Source organism: Arvicanthis niloticus, chromosome 26 (assembly GCF_011762505.2).
Source record: "Arvicanthis niloticus isolate mArvNil1 chromosome 26, mArvNil1.pat.X, whole genome shotgun sequence".
Classification (NCBI taxonomy): domain Eukaryota; kingdom Metazoa; phylum Chordata; class Mammalia; order Rodentia; family Muridae; genus Arvicanthis; species Arvicanthis niloticus.
Genome location: NC_133434.1, coordinates 27,290,862 through 27,309,443, shown reverse-complemented (window position 1 = coordinate 27,309,443; position 18,582 = coordinate 27,290,862). Strand labels below are relative to the sequence as shown.

General features: G+C 45.5%; 1 protein-coding gene across 1 annotated transcript; it reads right to left on the bottom strand.

The window, feature by feature from the left end:
* Window positions 1-14,649: 14,649 nt before the first annotated feature.
* On the bottom strand, window positions 14,650-16,172 carry LOC143439264 (large ribosomal subunit protein P1). Its single transcript, XM_076925352.1, has 3 exons — window positions 15,972-16,172; window positions 15,503-15,577; window positions 14,650-14,888 (listed from the first exon to the last, which is right to left on the bottom strand). Exons 1-3 carry the CDS (start codon window positions 16,041-16,043, stop codon window positions 14,691-14,693), a joined length of 345 nt encoding a protein of 114 aa, XP_076781467.1. The 5' UTR covers window positions 16,044-16,172; the 3' UTR covers window positions 14,650-14,690.
* Window positions 16,173-18,582: the final 2,410 nt, after the last annotated feature.

Here is an 18,582-nt window from a genome sequence, read left to right as displayed (position 1 = left end):
TGCTGGGATTAAAGGCGTGCGCCACCACTGCCTGGCTCATCTCCTTGTTTTTAATTTCTTTTCTTTGCACTTTCTTTGTTTAGGAGGGTGAGTCTTTGTTGCACATAGTCTTTAAGCAGCTCCCCTTAGCCTGGAGAGAACCAGGGCTCCCCGCTGGGTGGCTTTACATTAACGGGGAAATGGAAAATGACATACAAAGGTCTGAGGTGGGCTGCCTGTTCTTGTTCATAGCCATCGGTGCTTCCATGGGCTGTGTTAGGCTGTAACACACACTTGGTGTTACTCCGTTCTACAATACACACTTTGGCTTTTGGAACCTTACCTTACATCGTGCTGGTTTCGTGGGATGTACCCCACAGACTTGGGCATTTGAATGCTTGATCTCCAGTTGAGTCACTATTTGGGCAGGCTTAGAAGGTGTGGCCTCGTTGGAGGGAGCTCATCCCTCCCTCGGTAGGATATGAGTTTTCAAAGCCCTGCACTATGCCCAGTTAGTGTTCTGGATATGAGCTCCCAGCTCTTCTGCTGCCATGCAGAGGCAAGAATAAAACTCAGTTCAGCAGGACTTGGCCAGGCCGATTCAAACTTCTGGGGTCTGACACCAACCAGTTTAGACTTTTCATACTTAAAGAGTAAAACCTTGGGGTGGGGGGAAGTTTCCTCCTCGTGACAGTTATCACAGCAGAGCTTATGGTGTGCCTGAAGTGGAACTTCCTCGCAGAGCACCTGTGACCTCTTCCACAAGAACAGGCTTTATTGGCTGACAAGTGATGCTCAGAACAAGGACCCAGGGAGCAAGGGTTTCTAATAAGCATAATAGCAAACTCTTTTGCAAAATACATAGGACCTCTTTCAAAAGAATGGGTTATACTGACTAAGAAACAGTGCCCAGGAGTCTGGGGGATTCTGGGTGAGGCTTCACAGAATAGCAAAAGATTGCTAGGTTATTTCTTCCTTTGAAGAAAAAAAAAACTGTGTGTTTAAAATGTCTGGTTTATCTGGCCTTGTCTGTAAGTAGGTGGACTTCTTGCCCCCTACACATTTTTATAGTTTGAAACTATGTAACTTGGTCTGTGTATGATATGCATTTGAATAATGGATGATCAACTATATTCCCTAATTTTTCCTTCTTTAAAACTTTTATTGTATTTTTACTGTTTTAAAATTTTTAAAAATTTAAGAGTAATTCATTTCATTTTAGGTTCATTAGTGGTTTTGCCTATGATGTGTTTATAAAAAGATAAAGGGGGGGGGACATATATTTGGTGGATGGGGGGGAGTGCCTCTGTGGGCCCATGCTGAGGCATCCCTACCCCCTGAGGGACCAGCCGAAAGGTATAGTATAGAATAGAGTTTATTAAGGGCATGAGGAAGAAGGGAGTTAAGAGGGTAATAGAGGCGGGGGGGGGGGGGGGGAGAAGAAGAGGAGAAGAAGCTGGCCATGTGCATGTGGAGTGAGGGGGAAGGGAACGGGGAGAGGAGGGGTAGGGAGAGCAAGAGCGAGCATGAGAGGATAGAGAGCGAGCATGAGCAGCCTCTTTTATAGGTCAAACCTACCTGGCTGTTGCCTGCCTCTGCCTTCCAAGAGCTGGGACTAAAGGCATGTGCCACCACTGCCCAGCATGTCCCTGGATCTTAACAATGTCTATGATTGTACAAAAATGCTTTGTCTCAAAGGACTGAGAAGAAGCCATATTAATTCCACTGTCTCACTTACAGTTGTACATCCTTGGGTGTCAAGCCTAGTTTGTTTGTTAGGGTTCAGCAGTGGAAGACATCTTGGTGGATCAGGGCCAAGGAATGCCACAAAGTCAGCATGGAACAGCTGTCACAGAAGAGGTTTATTGGGGAGGCTGCCTCTGAGCAAGGATGGAAGAGAAAGACAGCAGCTGCGAAGCCACTGGCTGTATAAAGGGGGACAGCACGTGAGCATAGGGAGAACAGGCCACTTGTTGAGACAGTGGAAATGTGTCGAATTTGGCTTTGCCCAGGATGTGGTACTCAACTCTATTGGATTGTGCATAGACTTTCCCCGCTTTACCTCCTGTCTGCTTCTGTCCAGGGCAATTCTTATATATGGGGATCTGAGGGTCAAGAAATCCTCACTTGTAACAAACACTCCCTCCAAATAGGGTTGAGAAATTAACCAATAGCAGGCTGTCAGGAGTCATTTAAATTCCCATCACCTTCTATCTACCCCTCTTCCTTCATAGAATAATCTTTTTGCCTGCTTCCTCTATGACCAAATAGAAAGGTGTTAAAAAGAGTGGCCAGGGCCGGGCGGTGGTGGCGCACGCCTTTAGTCCCAGCACTTGGGAGGCAGAGGCAGGCGGATTTCTGAGTCCGAGGCCAGTCTGGTCTACAGAGTGAGTTCCAGGACAGCCAGGGCTACACAGAGAAACCCTGTCTCAAAAAAAAAAAAAAAAAAAAAAAAGAGTGGCCAGGTGTCTATGGCCAGGTGTCTATGGAGGCTGCCCTCAGTGGCCTTGTCAATACCACGGGCCACTTATACATCCGTGCTCTGATTCCCTCCTCTATTGACAAAATGGGGCCTTCACCTCTACATGGTGGATACAAGGGATTCCCAGGTGGGAAGTGGGTGTTATCCTCAAGCTCTGCCATGTCTTCAACCCCAGCACCTGGTGAGCATGATTAAAAACCAGAGAAAACATATCTTGATTCCTCAGTTCCTGGAGATAGGGGAGTTAAGGGAGATGATTCAATATTCTTCCAAGGTCTTAACCTCTTTAACATCCCCTCTTCTAAATGACATAAACCTGTCACGTTGTCTCCTGTTTCAGACTCTGACCTTAGCCTACCAGCTCTTAATGTCACCTAGCCTGGCTGCTTTGGGGATTGCTGCTGTGTGTGTTGTGGAGACAATAGTGGTAGGTGACCAAAAGTTTTTCTGTTGTTGTTTGTTTTTTTTATTCTTGAATGTGGAACTCAGCAGCTGCTAAAGTGTGTCTGCAGGGTGCCCATCCCTGGGTAGTAAGGTCTAATTTTTTTTGGGGGGGGGGTGGGGCAGGTATGCCACAGGTGCAAAGGAAGATCCCAGTTAGTGGCCCAGGACCCTGAGGGCATAACCCACTTTTTCTGTGACTTAGAGGGAGAAGAGATGGGTTAGTTCTAGAAGGTGCAGGGCCAGGGCCTAAAGGAGGGAGGGCCTGTTGGAGCTTCTGAAAGGGCTTGGTAATAGATATGAGAAGGGTTTTCTGTGAGGGGCCAAGGGCTGCCTCATATAGGGAGCAGGCAAGGAGGGAAAGGGGGGGATCCAGGAACCTTCTTTGGCATACTCCAGAAGGCTGGGACCTTTTTTTTTTTTTTTTTTTTTTTAAATTATCTTTAGAAAAAACATTGTTTTTCTAGGAATGCCTTGCCTACAATCCCTTTCAAATCACCTTGCTTACCACAATTAAAACATCTGAAAATTTTATTTTTCTTAACACCTTTAAGAGATTATTAAAAGGTTGCATCACAAGTATGAGATCCAATATCAGCTGTATTTCTAGTCCATTCATATATTGGTGTTGATCTTGTTTTTAGAGGCCTGATCACTTTTTACATTCAGAATTAGCATTCTGGAAAGCCAAAGATTGGTTAAAAGTTATCTAGCTTCTGAATCTGATACTCTTCTAGTTACAGCTGAAGTAAAAAAAAAAAAATGTTTTTAAATATTTTTAAAATGTTTGTTAAAAAAAATCAGAGTGCTTCCATTGGACCCTGTATAATTTTAGTAAATGGTTCAGACTTTTTCCTGTTTCTTCAACCTTCTTCCAAGCACTTAAAGCTGCCGTACAACAGTACAACACAGTGCTAAGGTGGCATTGTCACACTCAATTTGCATTGTATCTCAGCATATAGACCTTCACCTAGCAGCCGATCCTGGGAAACATTGATACCTCTGGCCCTGTTCTATCTCCTTAGCTTCTCCTCTCTAACATTTATGTCTTGACTTGGCCAACCAGGATGGGACTTGACAGAGCACATACTGATGAAATTCACTAAACTGATGCAGCATACTTAGCTGGGGCCGAGGTGGATCCCCAGTGGAACTACAATATCCCATGGGGCATTCTAGCTAGAGATCAGTTTATAGCTTGTCTCTAAATAGGTTCAGTTGTCTCTCTTATAACAGAGTCCATCCCAGGGACAGCTTATAAAGGCAAATACCACAAAAGCTTACACATAGGTGCAAGAAGTGCCGCTAGGTGGTTGGTTCCAGTCCAAGCTTATGGTGGCTAAGTAAACAAAGCAGCTCTGTAAATGAATTGTCATCAATACAAATATTTGCAGTGAATTAATCCAGCAGCTGTATTTCTTTACCTTATGCTAGTCCCTAATAACCACACAGAGAAGGCAAGATTTATTTGAAACTACACCTCAATGGCTGAGCAATTAGATGTTCTACCTTAACCTCCTATGCTAATCTGGCTACCCCGCATCTCCATCCCATGATACTCACATGTTATTATTGATCTGGCTTTTTGGGCTTTTTTGGCTTTTCTGTGACTTCTGGACTCTTTCCTCATGGCTCCAATTCCACCATCCTCCCAGTCCATCTGAATCCCCTCTCTCCTACCTCTGGCTGGCAGATGTCCCACCCTATTCACTATTCTGCCCAGCCACTGGGTGATCAGCATTTATCAACAAGACAGAATAAATGGTAAGAACTGTTTACACAAAGTTGAGACAAAGAGTCTTCGTATATGATTACAATGCTGTGTCTGTAAACAAGATATGAGGGTAGAGAAAGCATTTGAATAACACAAGCGTAAACTTTACAGTCTGCAAAAACATTATCCCTACACAGTTCTGACTTCTGCTGTGACTGGTTTCCAAGAGCAGGGAATAAAGCTATGCAATCAGCTTGGGCATGAGAAAGTTTTTTAGTAACAGCAGTAATAATGTATGAGAAAGTTTTCTTATAAGAGTGCAAAATGGCCGGGCGGTGGTGGCGCACGCCTTTAATCCCAGCACTTGGGAGGCAGAGGCAGGCGGATTTCTGAGTTCAAGGCCAGCCTGGTCTACAGAGTGAGTTCCAGGACAGCCAAGGCTATACAGAGAAACCCTGTCTCGACCCCCCCCCCCCCCAAAAAAAAAAGATATATTGTCAAGGGGCTGGAGAGATGGCTCAGTGGTTAAGAACAGACTGCTCTTCCAGAGGTCCTGAGTTCAATTCTCAGCAACCACATGGTGGCTCACAACCATCTGTAATGGGGTCCCATACTTTCTTCTGATGTTCCTGAAGACAGCTACAGTGTATTCACATGAAGTAAATAGATCTTTTTGAAAACAATATTGTCAAACCATTATTGGTGTGGGTGTAGCAGAAGCTTAGGACTTTGCTGAAGCAGGGTCCCTGGGTCTGAATTGATTTTTGCTGTGGAGTCTGGGAGAGCTGGAAGATATTTTTAGACAAAGAGGTGGTTAAGCCAAGTCAGTAGGCAGGTGTAAAGGAGATGTTAGTTTTTGAGAGTAGAAGTGATGGTCGTACCTGATTTCCAAAGATCCTGCTCAGAAGAGGTAGAGGCTCTCCGTGCCTCCTTGTACTGGTAACTTTTCATTGGTAATCTGACTTTTAAAAAAAGAAACTTGTATTCTAATAATTTTTTTTTTAAAAAACAGAGCTCTAGTGTCTACCAAAAGCTTAATTGCATGGCCCTTTATTGACGAAGTGACCCAGGGCCTTTTTTTTTTTTTTTTTTTTTTTTTTTTTTTTTCCAAGACCGGGTGTCTCTGTGTAGCCCTGGCTGTCCTGGAACTCACTCTGTAGACCAGGCTGGCCTCGAACTCAGAAATCTGCCTGCCTCTGCCTCCCAAGTGCTGGGATTAAAGGCATGTGCCACCACCACCCGGCCCCAGGGCCCTTTTGTAGGTTCTAAACTCATACAGCCCCGGCCCCTTTATTCTAATTTATTATTCATCTTTCTGTGGTCTGTTTTTCTAGGTTTTGGATGGAATTTCTTTTTAAGTTTTTAAAAATTTAATTAATTAACATTTATTTTGGAGACAGGGTTTCTCTTTGTAACCCTGATTACTTTTTTTTTTCTGAGTTTGGAATTTCTTTTTTAAGTTTTTTTTTTATATTTTATTTATTTATTTATTTATTTTGGAGACAGGGTTTCTCTGTGTAGTCCTGGCTGTCCTGGAACTCACTCTGTAGACCAGGCTGGCCTCAAACTCAGAAATCCGCCTGCCTCCCAAGTGCTGGGATTAAAGGCGTGTGCCACCACTGGTGTCTGTGTGTGTCTGTGTGTGTCTGTGTGTGTCTGTGTGTGTCTGTGTGTGTCTGTGTGTGTCTGTGTGTGTCTGTGTGTGTCTGTGTGTGTCTGTGTGTGTATGCAGCCAAGGCAGCTTGCCTCTGCCTTTTAGTGTCTTGGTTATTGCAAACTTTTTGGGCCACTTTGATGAACTGAGATGTTTTTATTCCTCTAAAGCCCTCTCCCTATCCTTTGGAGCTTTTTGCACGTGTCTGGAGCTGATTGACAAAAGCAAATTTTAACTTTTTTTTTTTGAGACAGTGGGTCAAAAGGGGTGTAAACTTTGAAAGCTTTTTGTAATCACTCAAGAAATGTCCCAAGATACTCTTTTGAGCCCTGAAGAACCTCAGTGGTCTTAGATAAATTAGTGGGTTTTTGAGCAGTACCCCGAATTTCAGTCATAAGGTATCAGTGGCAAGCGTTCAGGGCCTGGAAACCTGCATGTGTACTGGGATCCCATCAGGGTGCTTGGATAGAAAAGCTGCCTCAAATGACAGTAGCTTTCGAGCTGGGTGGTGGTGGTGCACATCTTTAATCTGAGCATTTGGGAGGTAGAGGCAGACAGATTTCTGAGTTTGAGGCCAGCCTGGTCTACAAATTGAGTTCCAGGACAGCCAGGGCTACACGGAAGAACCCTGTTTCACGGTGGGGATGGTGAGAAGAGACAGTAACTTTTTAGCATCAGTGCCCATGGCTGAGATCAAAGAGCTTTTCTTGCTTCTGCCCTAATATCTTCTCTTTCCTCTAAAGTAAAAAAAGTCAAGAGTTTCTGGCAATTGTATCAGGTGGGTGGTAGGTGTGGAGGACAGATCAGGAGAGGGCACCGTCTTTCTCTAAGTCATTGCCTTCTGCTCCAGCAGTTGGGAGAGCCTCCCACAATGGAGAAACAGGGCTGGGACCTGAGTTGGTCAGGGGCGTGGCAGGCTCTCAAATGATAGCCAAAGGTCATGGTGAAGGAAGTGCAGGAGGTTTGGGGAAACTGGGTATCTCCACCAGGAGGCAGAGAAATAACCACAAAGTAGAAGAAACGGGGGTACAGATCCAGGAGGGGAAATGGGTGAAGTAGAAATGGGAGACAGGTGTGGGGTGCAAAGAGTGGGGTGGGACAGGATGGAGGGGCCTGAGGTTGGGGAGGAGGAGGATGAATCTGGGAGAGGTGGGAGAGATGGGGAAGGTGGGCTACAGACAAGGAGGAAGGGAGCCTAGTAGAGGTAGCAGGCCAGTCAGCAGGAGGCCCGTGACACAGGTTTTTAATTTTTTGTTGTGTGTGTGTGTTTTTAATAAAAATGAGCCCTTGTTATATATGGTATATTGTGAAAATTTCATTGTACAAGTAAAATACCCAATAACAAGATACCATTGATCAATTAAAAATGCCACTGATTGCACTTAATTAATGCTGAAATAATTCTCTACATAACAGATTTTATTCATTGTAAAAATCTGTAAAGATAATATTGTTAGTATTCTGTCTAAACTGCATCCCCACAGTTACCTGGCAATAGCCAGGTAGGCCTGGCCTACTACAAAAGGAGCTGCGTGTCCCCTCCTCTCTCTCTCTCTCTTGATCTCTTGCTTCTCTCTTGCTCTCTTGATCCCTCTGTCCCCTTGCCCCTTCCCCCTTCCCTTCCCCCTCTTTCCATGCTCATGGCCAGCCTCTACTCCTCTACTCCTCTCTCTCTGCCTCCCTCTCTCTCTATTACCCTCCTGGCTCCCCTCCCATTGGGGAGGGGAGAAGGGATGAGGGGACAGAGGGATCAAGAGAGTAAGAGCAAGGGAGAGAGAGAGAGAGAAAAAAAAAAGAGAGAGAGAGAGAGAGAGAGAGAGAGAGAGAGAGAGAGAGAGAGAGAGAAAAGAGGCATGTAGTCCGTTTTGTAGTAGGCCAGGCCTACCTGGCTGTTGCCAGGTAACTGTGGGGGTGGAGTTTAGACAGAATACTAACACATATCACATATGAATTAAACATAATATCACATATGAGTACTGTAAGATCTTGGATGAATGTTGTATAATTTGGGGTACAGAATAGTGGACAGACATTTAAATCAAACTGGAATTTTTCTGAATGATTTCCCAGAAGGCATGGCAATTGTTTTTGAAAGATGAAGAAAGTAAGACTTTACCTGATTGGACAGAATGAAGACCATGAGAGTTATGATACAATGTTACCAAGTAATGTAAATGTAGTTTACTGTATTGTTTTGTTTTTGTTTTTTGTTTTTCCGACACAGGGTTTCTCTGTGTAGCCCTGGCTATCCTGGAACTCACTCTGTAGACCAGGCTGGCCTCGAACTCAGAAATCCACCTGCCTCTGCCTTCCAAGTGCTGGGATTAAAGGCAGGCGTGCGCCACCACCGCCCTTGTTTTGTTTTTGTTTTTTTGTTAGTTTACTCTATTGTAAGGGTGAGGATGGGATTGGGATTAATTCAGAGAACCTTCTGGGAAAAAGAAAAACCAGATTCAGTAGCTTCCTGTGCTAAGAGGAAATGGTTCTCTTTACTCTGAAAACTTCACTGTACCATGGAAGAATTTTGTTTTATTTTAGAGAATAATCCCCAGAGCCAAACCCTTAAGCCAATCGAGGGAATTTTGAACAAGAGCCAACCACTGATAAAGGGGACTGACCAGGATGCCTAGGGGTTCCTGTGACTTTGAGTCAAACTGTCTTCATAATATCTGGGTTCAGGGAACTGGCCATCTTGTTTTATAAGAGGGCCTCTCAACAGCACAGTAAGTGGTGCATAGCCTCTGTTGTTGTTGATAGTGGAACCCTGTACTCCTCAAACTCAAACCCTTTGGGGGGAAAGTTTCATGGAATGAGTGAGAGTTTAGACTTGGTGGTCCCATGTTAGAAAACTTAGGTGACTCCAAAAAGTAAAAGATTAATACGACCAGGAGCTCTAGCAAGAAGAGATGGCTCTAATTGTGGGAGCAAGTGACAATCTGAGGTTGGAGCGGTGACTCTGGGAGTGCATTGGTATGACTGGAAATTTTTCATCCCGAAGAGGATAGGAAACTTTTTTGGTTTTGTTTTTCAGACAGAAAGACAAACAACAAACAATGGCATGTAGAGGGCGCCACTCAATGGCATAATCTGGAACAAAGAAACAACAAACAAAACCCAGCCGACACAGAAAGAACGGCCTGCAGAGATCGCCCCCTAGTGGTAAAATCTGGAAAACCCCAGCACCTGGACAATACCAAACAGAAACACCAGCGATGAAAATTAAGAAGGCACATAAACAACTACAATTACTTGGGCCAAACTTGTCCATCATGCATCTAATAATTCACACAGTTAGCCAGCCATTCAAGAAAAACCGAAACCAGATCACTCAAGAGAAGGCATAACCAGAATACAGCACCCCCACCTGTGAGTTCAAAGCCAGCCTAATCTACAGAGCAAGTTTCAGGACAGCCAAAGCTACACAGAGAAACCCTGTCTGGGGGAGGGCAGGTAGTTTTATATGAAAGGTACTGGCTGTCCTGGATGTTAGTTGTTAGAAGTCCGACCGCAGCAAACAGACCACTCCAGACCACACGGTTCCAAGGGGGAAGTTTATTCAGGAGATAGGGCAAAGGTGGGGGGAAGAAGATGGAAGAAGAAGAGGAAAGAAGAGGAAGAAGAGAAGTAGAGGCCAGCCATGATCACGTGGAGAGAGAGGAAGGGGGGACACAGAGAGGCAAGAGGGTAAGAGGGTAAGAGATTAAGAGAGTAAGAGAGAAGAGGAAGAGGCAAGCAGCCCCTTTTATAGTGGACCAGGCCTACCTGGCTGTTGCCAGGTAATTGTGGAGGTGGAGTTTAGACAGAATACTAACACTGGAACTCTAGACCAGGCTGGCCTCAAACTCAAGAGATCTGCCTGCCTCTCATGCTGGGACTAATGGCAAGCACTGCCACTTCCTGGCAGATAAAGTACCTGGCTTTGAACTCACAGAGATCCGCCTGCATCTGCCTCCCAAGCGCTAGGATTAAAAGTGTGTGCTACCACTGACTGCCCTAATATAAAACTTTTATCATGATCTTGTTTTTAGATAAGGTCTCCCTATGTAGCCTAATTCTTGAACTTTTAATACTTCGCAGCCTCCAAACCAGCCAGTCATTTATGCCAAGATAGGAAGTTATTTTTGTGGCCATATGTGTGCACTTTTTTACAGTGCACTATATAGTGAAGTCATATCTGCTGTCTGTAAACATGTTCCCCAAAGAATTATAGCTACAAAGGTTTGTTTCTTGGGGCTGGAGAGATGACTCAGTAGTTAGGATCACTGGATGCTCTTCCAGAGGACCAGATTCCCAGCTCAGCTCTTCCCCATCAATCGCTAATTAAGAAATTGCTTTATGCCCTTGTCTGCAGCCCAATCCTATGGAGGCATTTTCTCAACTGAGGCTCTTTCAGATTACCCTAGTTTGTGTCGGGTTGACAAAAAAAAACAGCTAGCACAATGTGCATGTGTGTTCTCTCGTGTGGGCATGTGTCTACATGCATGTAGAGGCCTGAGGCTGACACTGGGTCTTCCGATATCGATGTCCACTTATTCTCGGAGGAAGAATCTCTTAAGTGAACCCAGAGCTTAGCAATGCTTCCCGTCTGGCTAGCAAGCTTGACTTGGGTTTCCATTTCTGCCTTCCAAGTGCTGGAATTATATATAGCTCACAGGACTTTTATGTAGGTTCTGAGGATCTGAACTCAGGTTCTCAGGTTTGTGCAGTGTTTTTTTCAATAAGCTATTCCCCTAGCCTGGCAAATGCTCAAAACTGGAAGTTAAGCTGGGCATGGTGGCACATGCTTTTAATCTCAACACTCATGAGGCCGAGGCAGGAAGATCTAAGTTTCAGACCAGCCAAGGCTACATAGTGAGAAGGCCCTACCTTAAAACAAACCAACAATCTCCCCACACCCCTGCAAACACAAAACAAAACAAACAAAAACCCTGGAAATTATATACAGGCTTAAGTCAAAAGTCTTTTTTATTTTTTATTTTTTGGTTTTTCGAGACAGGGTTTCTCTGTGTAGCCCTGGCTGTCCTGGAACTCACTCTGTAGACCAGGCTGGCCTCGAACTCAGAAATCCGCCTGCCTCTGCCTCCCAAGTGCTGGGATTAAAGGCATGCGCCGCCGCCACCACCACCACCCGGCAAGGTCAAAAGTCTTAAATGTTCACTGGTGATTTTTAAAAAAATTCTACCAACATTATCTTTCGGATGCAAAACGTTAATGTTTCTCACACACACACAAAAAAATCTCTAGTACTATTACACATGCCATTTGTGTGCTCAACACATTACTAGCCTGCTCAAAGGCTAGCTCTCTTGTCCTGTAGTCTCACCACATGTAGCACAAAAGGCTCCTCAGTGTAGTCTGTCCATGCTATGATTGTCTGCACTGGGCTGGAGAGATGGAACACACTGCACTCCTAAAGTTAGTTTGCTTCTCAGCTTTGAGCAGTACACAGCTGTCTCTAGCTCTAGTTCCAGAGGGAATGACTGTTTTTTTTTTTTTTTTTTTTTAGCTTCTGTGGCACCCACACATACAGACACAAAAATAAAAATCTTTTTAAAAAACCCTATAACACCTCTTTTTTTTCCCCCTCCTGACTTTAATATTCAACAAATACTGCCTGCCCTCTTTTGCGATCACAACACAAACCACCTGTAAGAGGATCTCATTACAGGGCCCTGGCTGGCCTTGAACTCAGATACGCCTACCTCTGTCTTCTGTGTGCTGGGACTAATGGTGTGTGCTGTTTAGTGTCTGACCCAGACACATCTTCTGAGAAGCCCCTGCTTCCATATGCCTGTGCTGTGTTCTCTCAATGAACTTTTTCTTCAGCACCTCCCTCAAACTGTCTCCTTTATCACAGTCAACATTCTGGGATGAACCATTCCGTATTCCTTTTCCTCTCACAGTAGGTAGGAGTTAAAACTTACAGTCTTCTCAGATCTACCTATAATGTAAAGTGGAGGTTATTACTGCTTGTTTTCCTTTATCACCTGGTGCCAAAAAGTACTCATTCTCACACTCCCATTAGATGAGAGTAAAAGTGTGTCTAGCTAGCATAACCCCATCTTTTTCATGGGGTACTCACAAACTAGAGCACATGAGTGATGTCCTTGGACTTGGGTAGGTAACTATGATGGCCTTAAACTAGCTCTCCTGCCTCTACTCCCCAAGTTCTGAGATTACAGGTGTGTACCACCATTCCTAGCTTGGAGTATTTGAGTGTTTGCATGCATGTACACGTGCAGAGGGCAGGGGGCAACTTCAGGTGTTGTTCTTCAAGTGCCATGTTCCTTCTCTTTGCTGTTTGTTTGTATGTGTATTTGTCTGTGAGTGTATGTAGGTGCCAGAAGATAACACAGAGCACACACTATATATATAAAGTCGGGGCAGACAAGCAATGACACATAGGTGTACTTAATGCCATCTTCCTATGGCAGTGGGCAGGGCTGGGGACAGCTCGGTTGGCACAGCACTTGCCTAGTATGTCCACCTGCAAACCCAGATCATAACGGCCATTCTTTAATACATAGTGAGTTCAAGGCCAGCTGTCCATATAAAACGGGGAATTTAGAGCAGTAAAGTTAATCCAGCCTGAGGTGGGCCTCCTGAACGTAGTTCTGGGAGTGTTTTGTTTTTGTCAAACTCTACAGTAGGTTCTCTTTTTTTCTTTTTTTTGTTTTTTTGAGACAGGGTTTCTGTGTAGCCCTGGCTGTCCTGGAACTCACTCTGTAGACCTGGCTGGCCTCGAATTCAGAAATCTGCCTGCCTCTGCCTCTACAGTGCTGGGATTAAAGGCGTGCACCACCACTGCCCGGCTCTACGGTAGGTTCTCATCCACACTAGCTCAACATGGTAACACTTACCTATGTGGTGATTCCTCTGTAGAATTTTCAGCTTTGGGCCTGATAGCATCACAAACCCCACCCTCTGTGGTGCCCAATTTCTAGATCTCTCACGTTATTTGGTTGCAACCTGGATGGCTAGTGGCACCTCCCAACAGGAACTTTTAAGCTAACAGTGGGAAAAAGATAAGTCCTGCCTCCTGACTTGACTACAGTCTGGCCAGAGTCCCACCCATTTTTCTAAAGGCAAGGTGGACAGGTGCCCCAGCTGCTTTACAGCATCTTTTTCGTGTAAAGTGTATAAATGCACATGCCATAGCATACTTGTGGTTAGGAACTGGACCAGGCTTGCCAGAGTACTTTCACTCTCTGATCTCACTTGCTCTAGTGTTATAATCCAGACTAGACACCCTAGAATTCCTGATCATATCTCAAAATCTCCACTCTCAAACAAGGGCTACAATACAATAAAAAAAACCAGGGGCCCAGTAGCCCCATTAAATTGCAAAGGCAGGTAATTTCTGAGGTCAGCCAGGTCTAATAAAGTTCCAGGCTAACCAAGGCTACAATGAAGACCCTTGTCACCCACCCAACTTCACAAAAGGTTTCCTTGAAGAGGGAGGTAAACAAGTCCTAATCCATTTTAACTGGGTAATATAATCCTTAGTATTACAAGCCAGGTGTAGACACAGCACATAAAATTGAGCAGACCCTGGACGCCCAGAACTATGAGCCAAACTAAAATAACAGCCTAGGTCCTGCCATGTTGTATTCATTATTCTGTGTCACTGGAGGGGATGTTCCAGGATCTGAAGCCCAAGGTCACAACTGTCACTGGACCATATCAGGTTCTTAACTTTGATTCAATGAAAACCATACCTATAAAACTTATGTATCTTGTAGTTCAGGGTAGTCCTGAACCCACTCCCTGCCTCTTCACTAAGGTGGAAGCAATGGGGAACCTGGCTTCTTACCTAGAGCTGCCACAAAGTCAGCCTCAGGCTCTGGTCCTAAGGACTGAGATGCCCATATGAAGTTGTAGTCACACACCAAGCCTTGCTGCATGCCTTAATCCTTTCAGCTGATGCTTTACCAAAGGTACAACAACGGAGAGGTAGGTTCCCCTGCCCTTCTAGATGCTGCTGTCCCATCCTGTGTAATCCTGGATGTCAGGGTGCTTACTTATCACAGTTTCTGAGATCCTCTCATGACCCTCGTGAAGTTCTTTATACTCAACTGTTGGGAGACCCAGTTATTTTGCCATCTTGGACAGTAAGAGTTACATTTCAGTCCTGTTAAGCACTTCCACGGCTTAAGTTTTCAAATGGCTGGCACTAAACAGGTGCTCTGAACCTAACAGTCACTGGAAGAGGCCTTTCTGGAGATAGACTCACCCGTCCACTCTACCCAGATGGTCCAGTTCTTAGGCAACTGATTCAGGCCTGTAACTCTCAAGATTCTCTTTCCCTGACATTTTCTGGGACCTGTTACCATCTCTGAAACAAGAGCTTTTGTGGCACACAAGTGAGACCAGCCCACCTACAGGTTCAGCTCTTTATTGGACATGTCAACAAAAGCAGTTTAGTCAAAAAGACCAAAGCCCATGTCATCCTCTGACTCCTCGGATTCTTCTTTCTTTGCTTCCACTTTCTTCTCCTCAGCTGGGGCAGCAGCGGTGGATGGAGCAGGCCCACCAGCAGGTGCAGCTCCAGCTGCCGGAGCAGGCCCACCAGCACCTACATTGCATATGAGGCTCCCAATGTTGACATTGGCCAGAGCCTACAACACAGGGATACAGAAAAGGTGTTTAGTCATGTGCTTCAGGATTTAATGATTCAGTTCAGATTTTTTTCATCAGGGACCAGATCAATGTCCAGGGCTACAGTAAATCAGTACACAATCAAGACTGATTTCCTGCACTTGGGAGGCAGAGGCAGGCGGATTTCTGAGTTCGAGGCCAGCCTGGTCTACAGAGTGAGTTCCAGGACAGCCAGGGCTACACAGAGAAACCCTGTCTCGAAAAACCAAAAAAGACTATTTCCTGTAGAGGATGGACATGTATCCATGTATCCGGTACAAAAGAAACTTCCTCCTATATACGGGAAAATTGTCCTAAATAACCCAAAGAACCAAGTGATGAACATAATTTTAAAGTTTCTAAACTCTTTGAAGCCAGCCCCACCGGGTGGTTGACCCCACTTGCCAGAAACAAAGTTATTTGTACAAATAAAATGTAGCTTCCCATTTTACAAAAATCTGACTGTTTCAAATGCCCAAACTCAAGAGGCAACCAAACCACGGACTGTTAGAAACCAGGGCCCGACATAAAAGCCACACCAACAAGTACAAGCAGATAGGAAATCATACATTAGCAAGCCTAACCCAAAACTTACCTTTGCAAACAAGCCAGGCCAGAAAGGTTCAACACTGACACCAGCTGCTTTAATGAGGGCATTGATCTTATCCTCCTGGAACACAAACGCCAACCCATCAGAACGATCGGAATGCAGTTAGAACCAAGTCAGAGAAGTCGCTTATACAGAGTTATGTTCCCTATTTGGGGTGAAGTGGACAACGGCCAGGTTTGATGTCTCAGTGGCTACTGGGACTGTCCCAGATGCCTGACGACCTGAGTTCGACGCCTAAAACTCAGAAGTAAAACAACTCACTTTAAACCCTTGACCTAACAAGCGCGCTCGGGACCGGCATTCACACGTCTAAGGTTAGACCGCGCGCGCAGGGCAGAGCGCATGCGCCCCAGGGCCTCCAAGTCTACCGAGTTCCCGAGAATACGAGGAGTCCGGGCGCAGCCTGGTGCGCCTAGGAAACACGTGGCCGCCCCGCGGTTACACACGCACTTACCGTGACCGTCACCTCGTCATCGTGCAGGATGAGGGCGGAGTAGATGCAGGCGAGCTCGGAGACAGAAGCCATGTTGTGGACTGCTGGCACGGTGCTAGTCGCCGGATGAAGTGAGGGCCTCACCCCAACGCGGCCTTAGCTTCCTCGGAAGAACCGAGCACCTTGGCGGCAGCTGAGGAAAGGGTCATATCCGCCTGCGCACAGCTACTTATGCGGCCGCGCGGACCAATGGATGCCCGGCTCGGGGCGGAAGAGGCAGAGCTAAAACCAAGAGGAGGCGGTGTCTGCTGAATTCAGTTCCGGAGTTGCGCGTTCGATTTCCGGTGCGAATCGCCGTTGGGGCTTGCGAGTATCAGAATTGCTCCTCCGGCCCACTGCTTAAACTGGCAGGAGCGTTCCCTCGGTTACACCGAAAAGTCGCTGTCCGTCTCAAGCCCTGTGGGTCACGTGGTGGACTCACCCCCTCCTAAATCTCCCTAACCCTCCGCTCTGGCGTGCGGGCCAGAGTAACACAGTGTCTGTGGTGGGAAAATACCCCGAGGGGTCGGAGTTAGGAATCAAGTTCAGTATAACAAGTTAGTTCATTAATGAACTCTAATTCATTGCATTGAGAAAGCAGAGAGGGGCGGAAGCCACCTTGCAGCATTCAGGTTCGGTTCCAGCACCCCCAAAAGTGCCTCGAAATCCAGATCCAGTTCTACGGGATCTGAACCTGGCAGACATCAGCAGACACGCTCAGGTACACATTAAAAAAGTAAACACAGGAGGTATGGTTGGGGGGAAACCCACAGAAGGAAGTAGGAGACCACGTGATAAAATGCGGCAACTAATTATATAGACCCCCTAGAAAACTAGGAGAGTAACTTTGATGAACAGACATCTAAATCAAGTATCAATAGGACAAACTTTTCCTTTGCCTCTGTTTTAGTGCATGGTGCTTTGTCACGGCAATAGAAACCCTAAGTGCTCATAAACACAATTAACTTAAATAAAAACACACCGCCAGGTTAGGGGACAGCTTGTGGACAGCTCCTGTAGAGGTCGCCTTGGGTTCCAGTGGTAGAAACTTGCAACTAGAGTGTCATGCATACTAAGTTAAATTAATAAAATTCTAAAATCAGCACCACAAAGAAGCTATGAAGCAGTTATCAAGAGGAACCTAAGTAGACCCTAAAATGGATACTTTTCTCCAAATAATATTGTTCCAATCAAAATTCTATTCATGATCTCAATGGAATTTGACAAGATGGCCTCCAATCTTCACACACACAGACACACAAACCCGACAGGGTGTCATGTACCCCAGCTGGCCTTGAACTTGCTATGTAGCTGAGGCTATCCCGGAATGTCTGATCTTCCTTCCCCTGCCTGGGATTGATATTAAGTGTGCAATACTACACTACAACCGAGTTCATGCAGTGCTAGGGATGGACTCCAGGGCCTGGTCTACCCTGTGCACTTCACCCACTCAGCTGCATCTCAGACCCCCTTAAACTTTGAGATACGACCTTACTATACAACCCAAGCTGGTCTGAAAGAAGTCCAGGCAGGCCTTGAATTTGTGGTAATGCTTGTCTCAGCCTGCTGAGTGCTGGGATTAGAGGCTTATACCACCACACCAGGCCCTAGGTGCCATTGGCAATGCAAATAGATTTGTAGGCAAGAACAGAGCACATAGGCACACCTTCATGCTACTGAGAACTTGATAATGTCAGTAGAAAGTTGAGATCCAGGGAGAGGAGAATGGGTGGCTCAAAACAAAGTTCTACAAAGAATGGGCATGGCTCTGGTGGTAGAAGTCCTCTGCACACTGAGGCTCTGGAATTAATCCCTACCATCACAGGTAAAGGTGCCATAAAATAGAAAAGTCATGGGCAGGGAAATCCAAAGTTTCAAACTGCAGAGGATATGTAAAGTCCCCCACACGCACAAACTTAGTAGTTTTATTGCAAGGAAGGACTCTTGTATTCTCATGGCTTACAATTTGGAAATACTCATTAAATCAGTGAGATCCTGTATCATATCCATCAGTTCATACAAGGTAACTCTGACACCAAGACAGGATGATGGGGACTGAAGAGCTGCTAGTGAGAATGGTAAGCTGGCAAAAGAACAAATTTGTAAAACCCAGGTTAAAGCTGGGTGTGCACACAGCCTACAAGCAGCACTTCTAGTCATGGTCTCCACCCTCAACACTCCAGCGTGTGTGCACAAGGGGTAAAGCACAAGGCTATTCTCTGCAGTGTAAGAACTACACTCTTGAGGGGAAAGGAAGAACATAAAACATCCTGCGGTCACCGTGAAATGTGTCAGTCAGTGTGTGCCATCTCAGAACTGAGTGACGGAGCACACTGAAAAAGAAATCCTGCTAAACTATCTAAGCTCCTTCTAAGGCTTTGACTTTGAGCACTTTCATTCCCAGGACGTTGCCAAACAAAATTAGCCATTAGGAGCTAAGAAGTGTCCAACAAAGACAAAGTGTAAAGATCAGACAAACACATGGTACTTCTGACATCAGACTTGGCTCTTATACGTCAACTCTGGGGTCCATGAGCAAAATCTTAGCCTGTTTCATACCCCATAAAGGCAATAGTCTTCACAGCCATGTTTC

What these genes read in the sequence shown, in the direction of transcription:
- LOC143439264 (XM_076925352.1), bottom strand. Translation starts at nt 16,043, where the DNA reads ATGGCTTCTGTCTCCGAGCTCGCCTGCATCTACTCCGCCCTCATCCTG. An exon ending in ATGACGAGGTGACGGTCACG is followed by an intron (nt 15,578 to 15,971) that starts GTAAGTGCGTGT and finishes TTTGTGTTCCAG; the next exon opens with GAGGATAAGATCAATGCCCT. An exon ending in GGCCTGGCTTGTTTGCAAAG is followed by an intron (nt 14,889 to 15,502) that starts GTAAGTTTTGGG and finishes CCTGTGTTGTAG; the next exon opens with GCTCTGGCCAATGTCAACAT.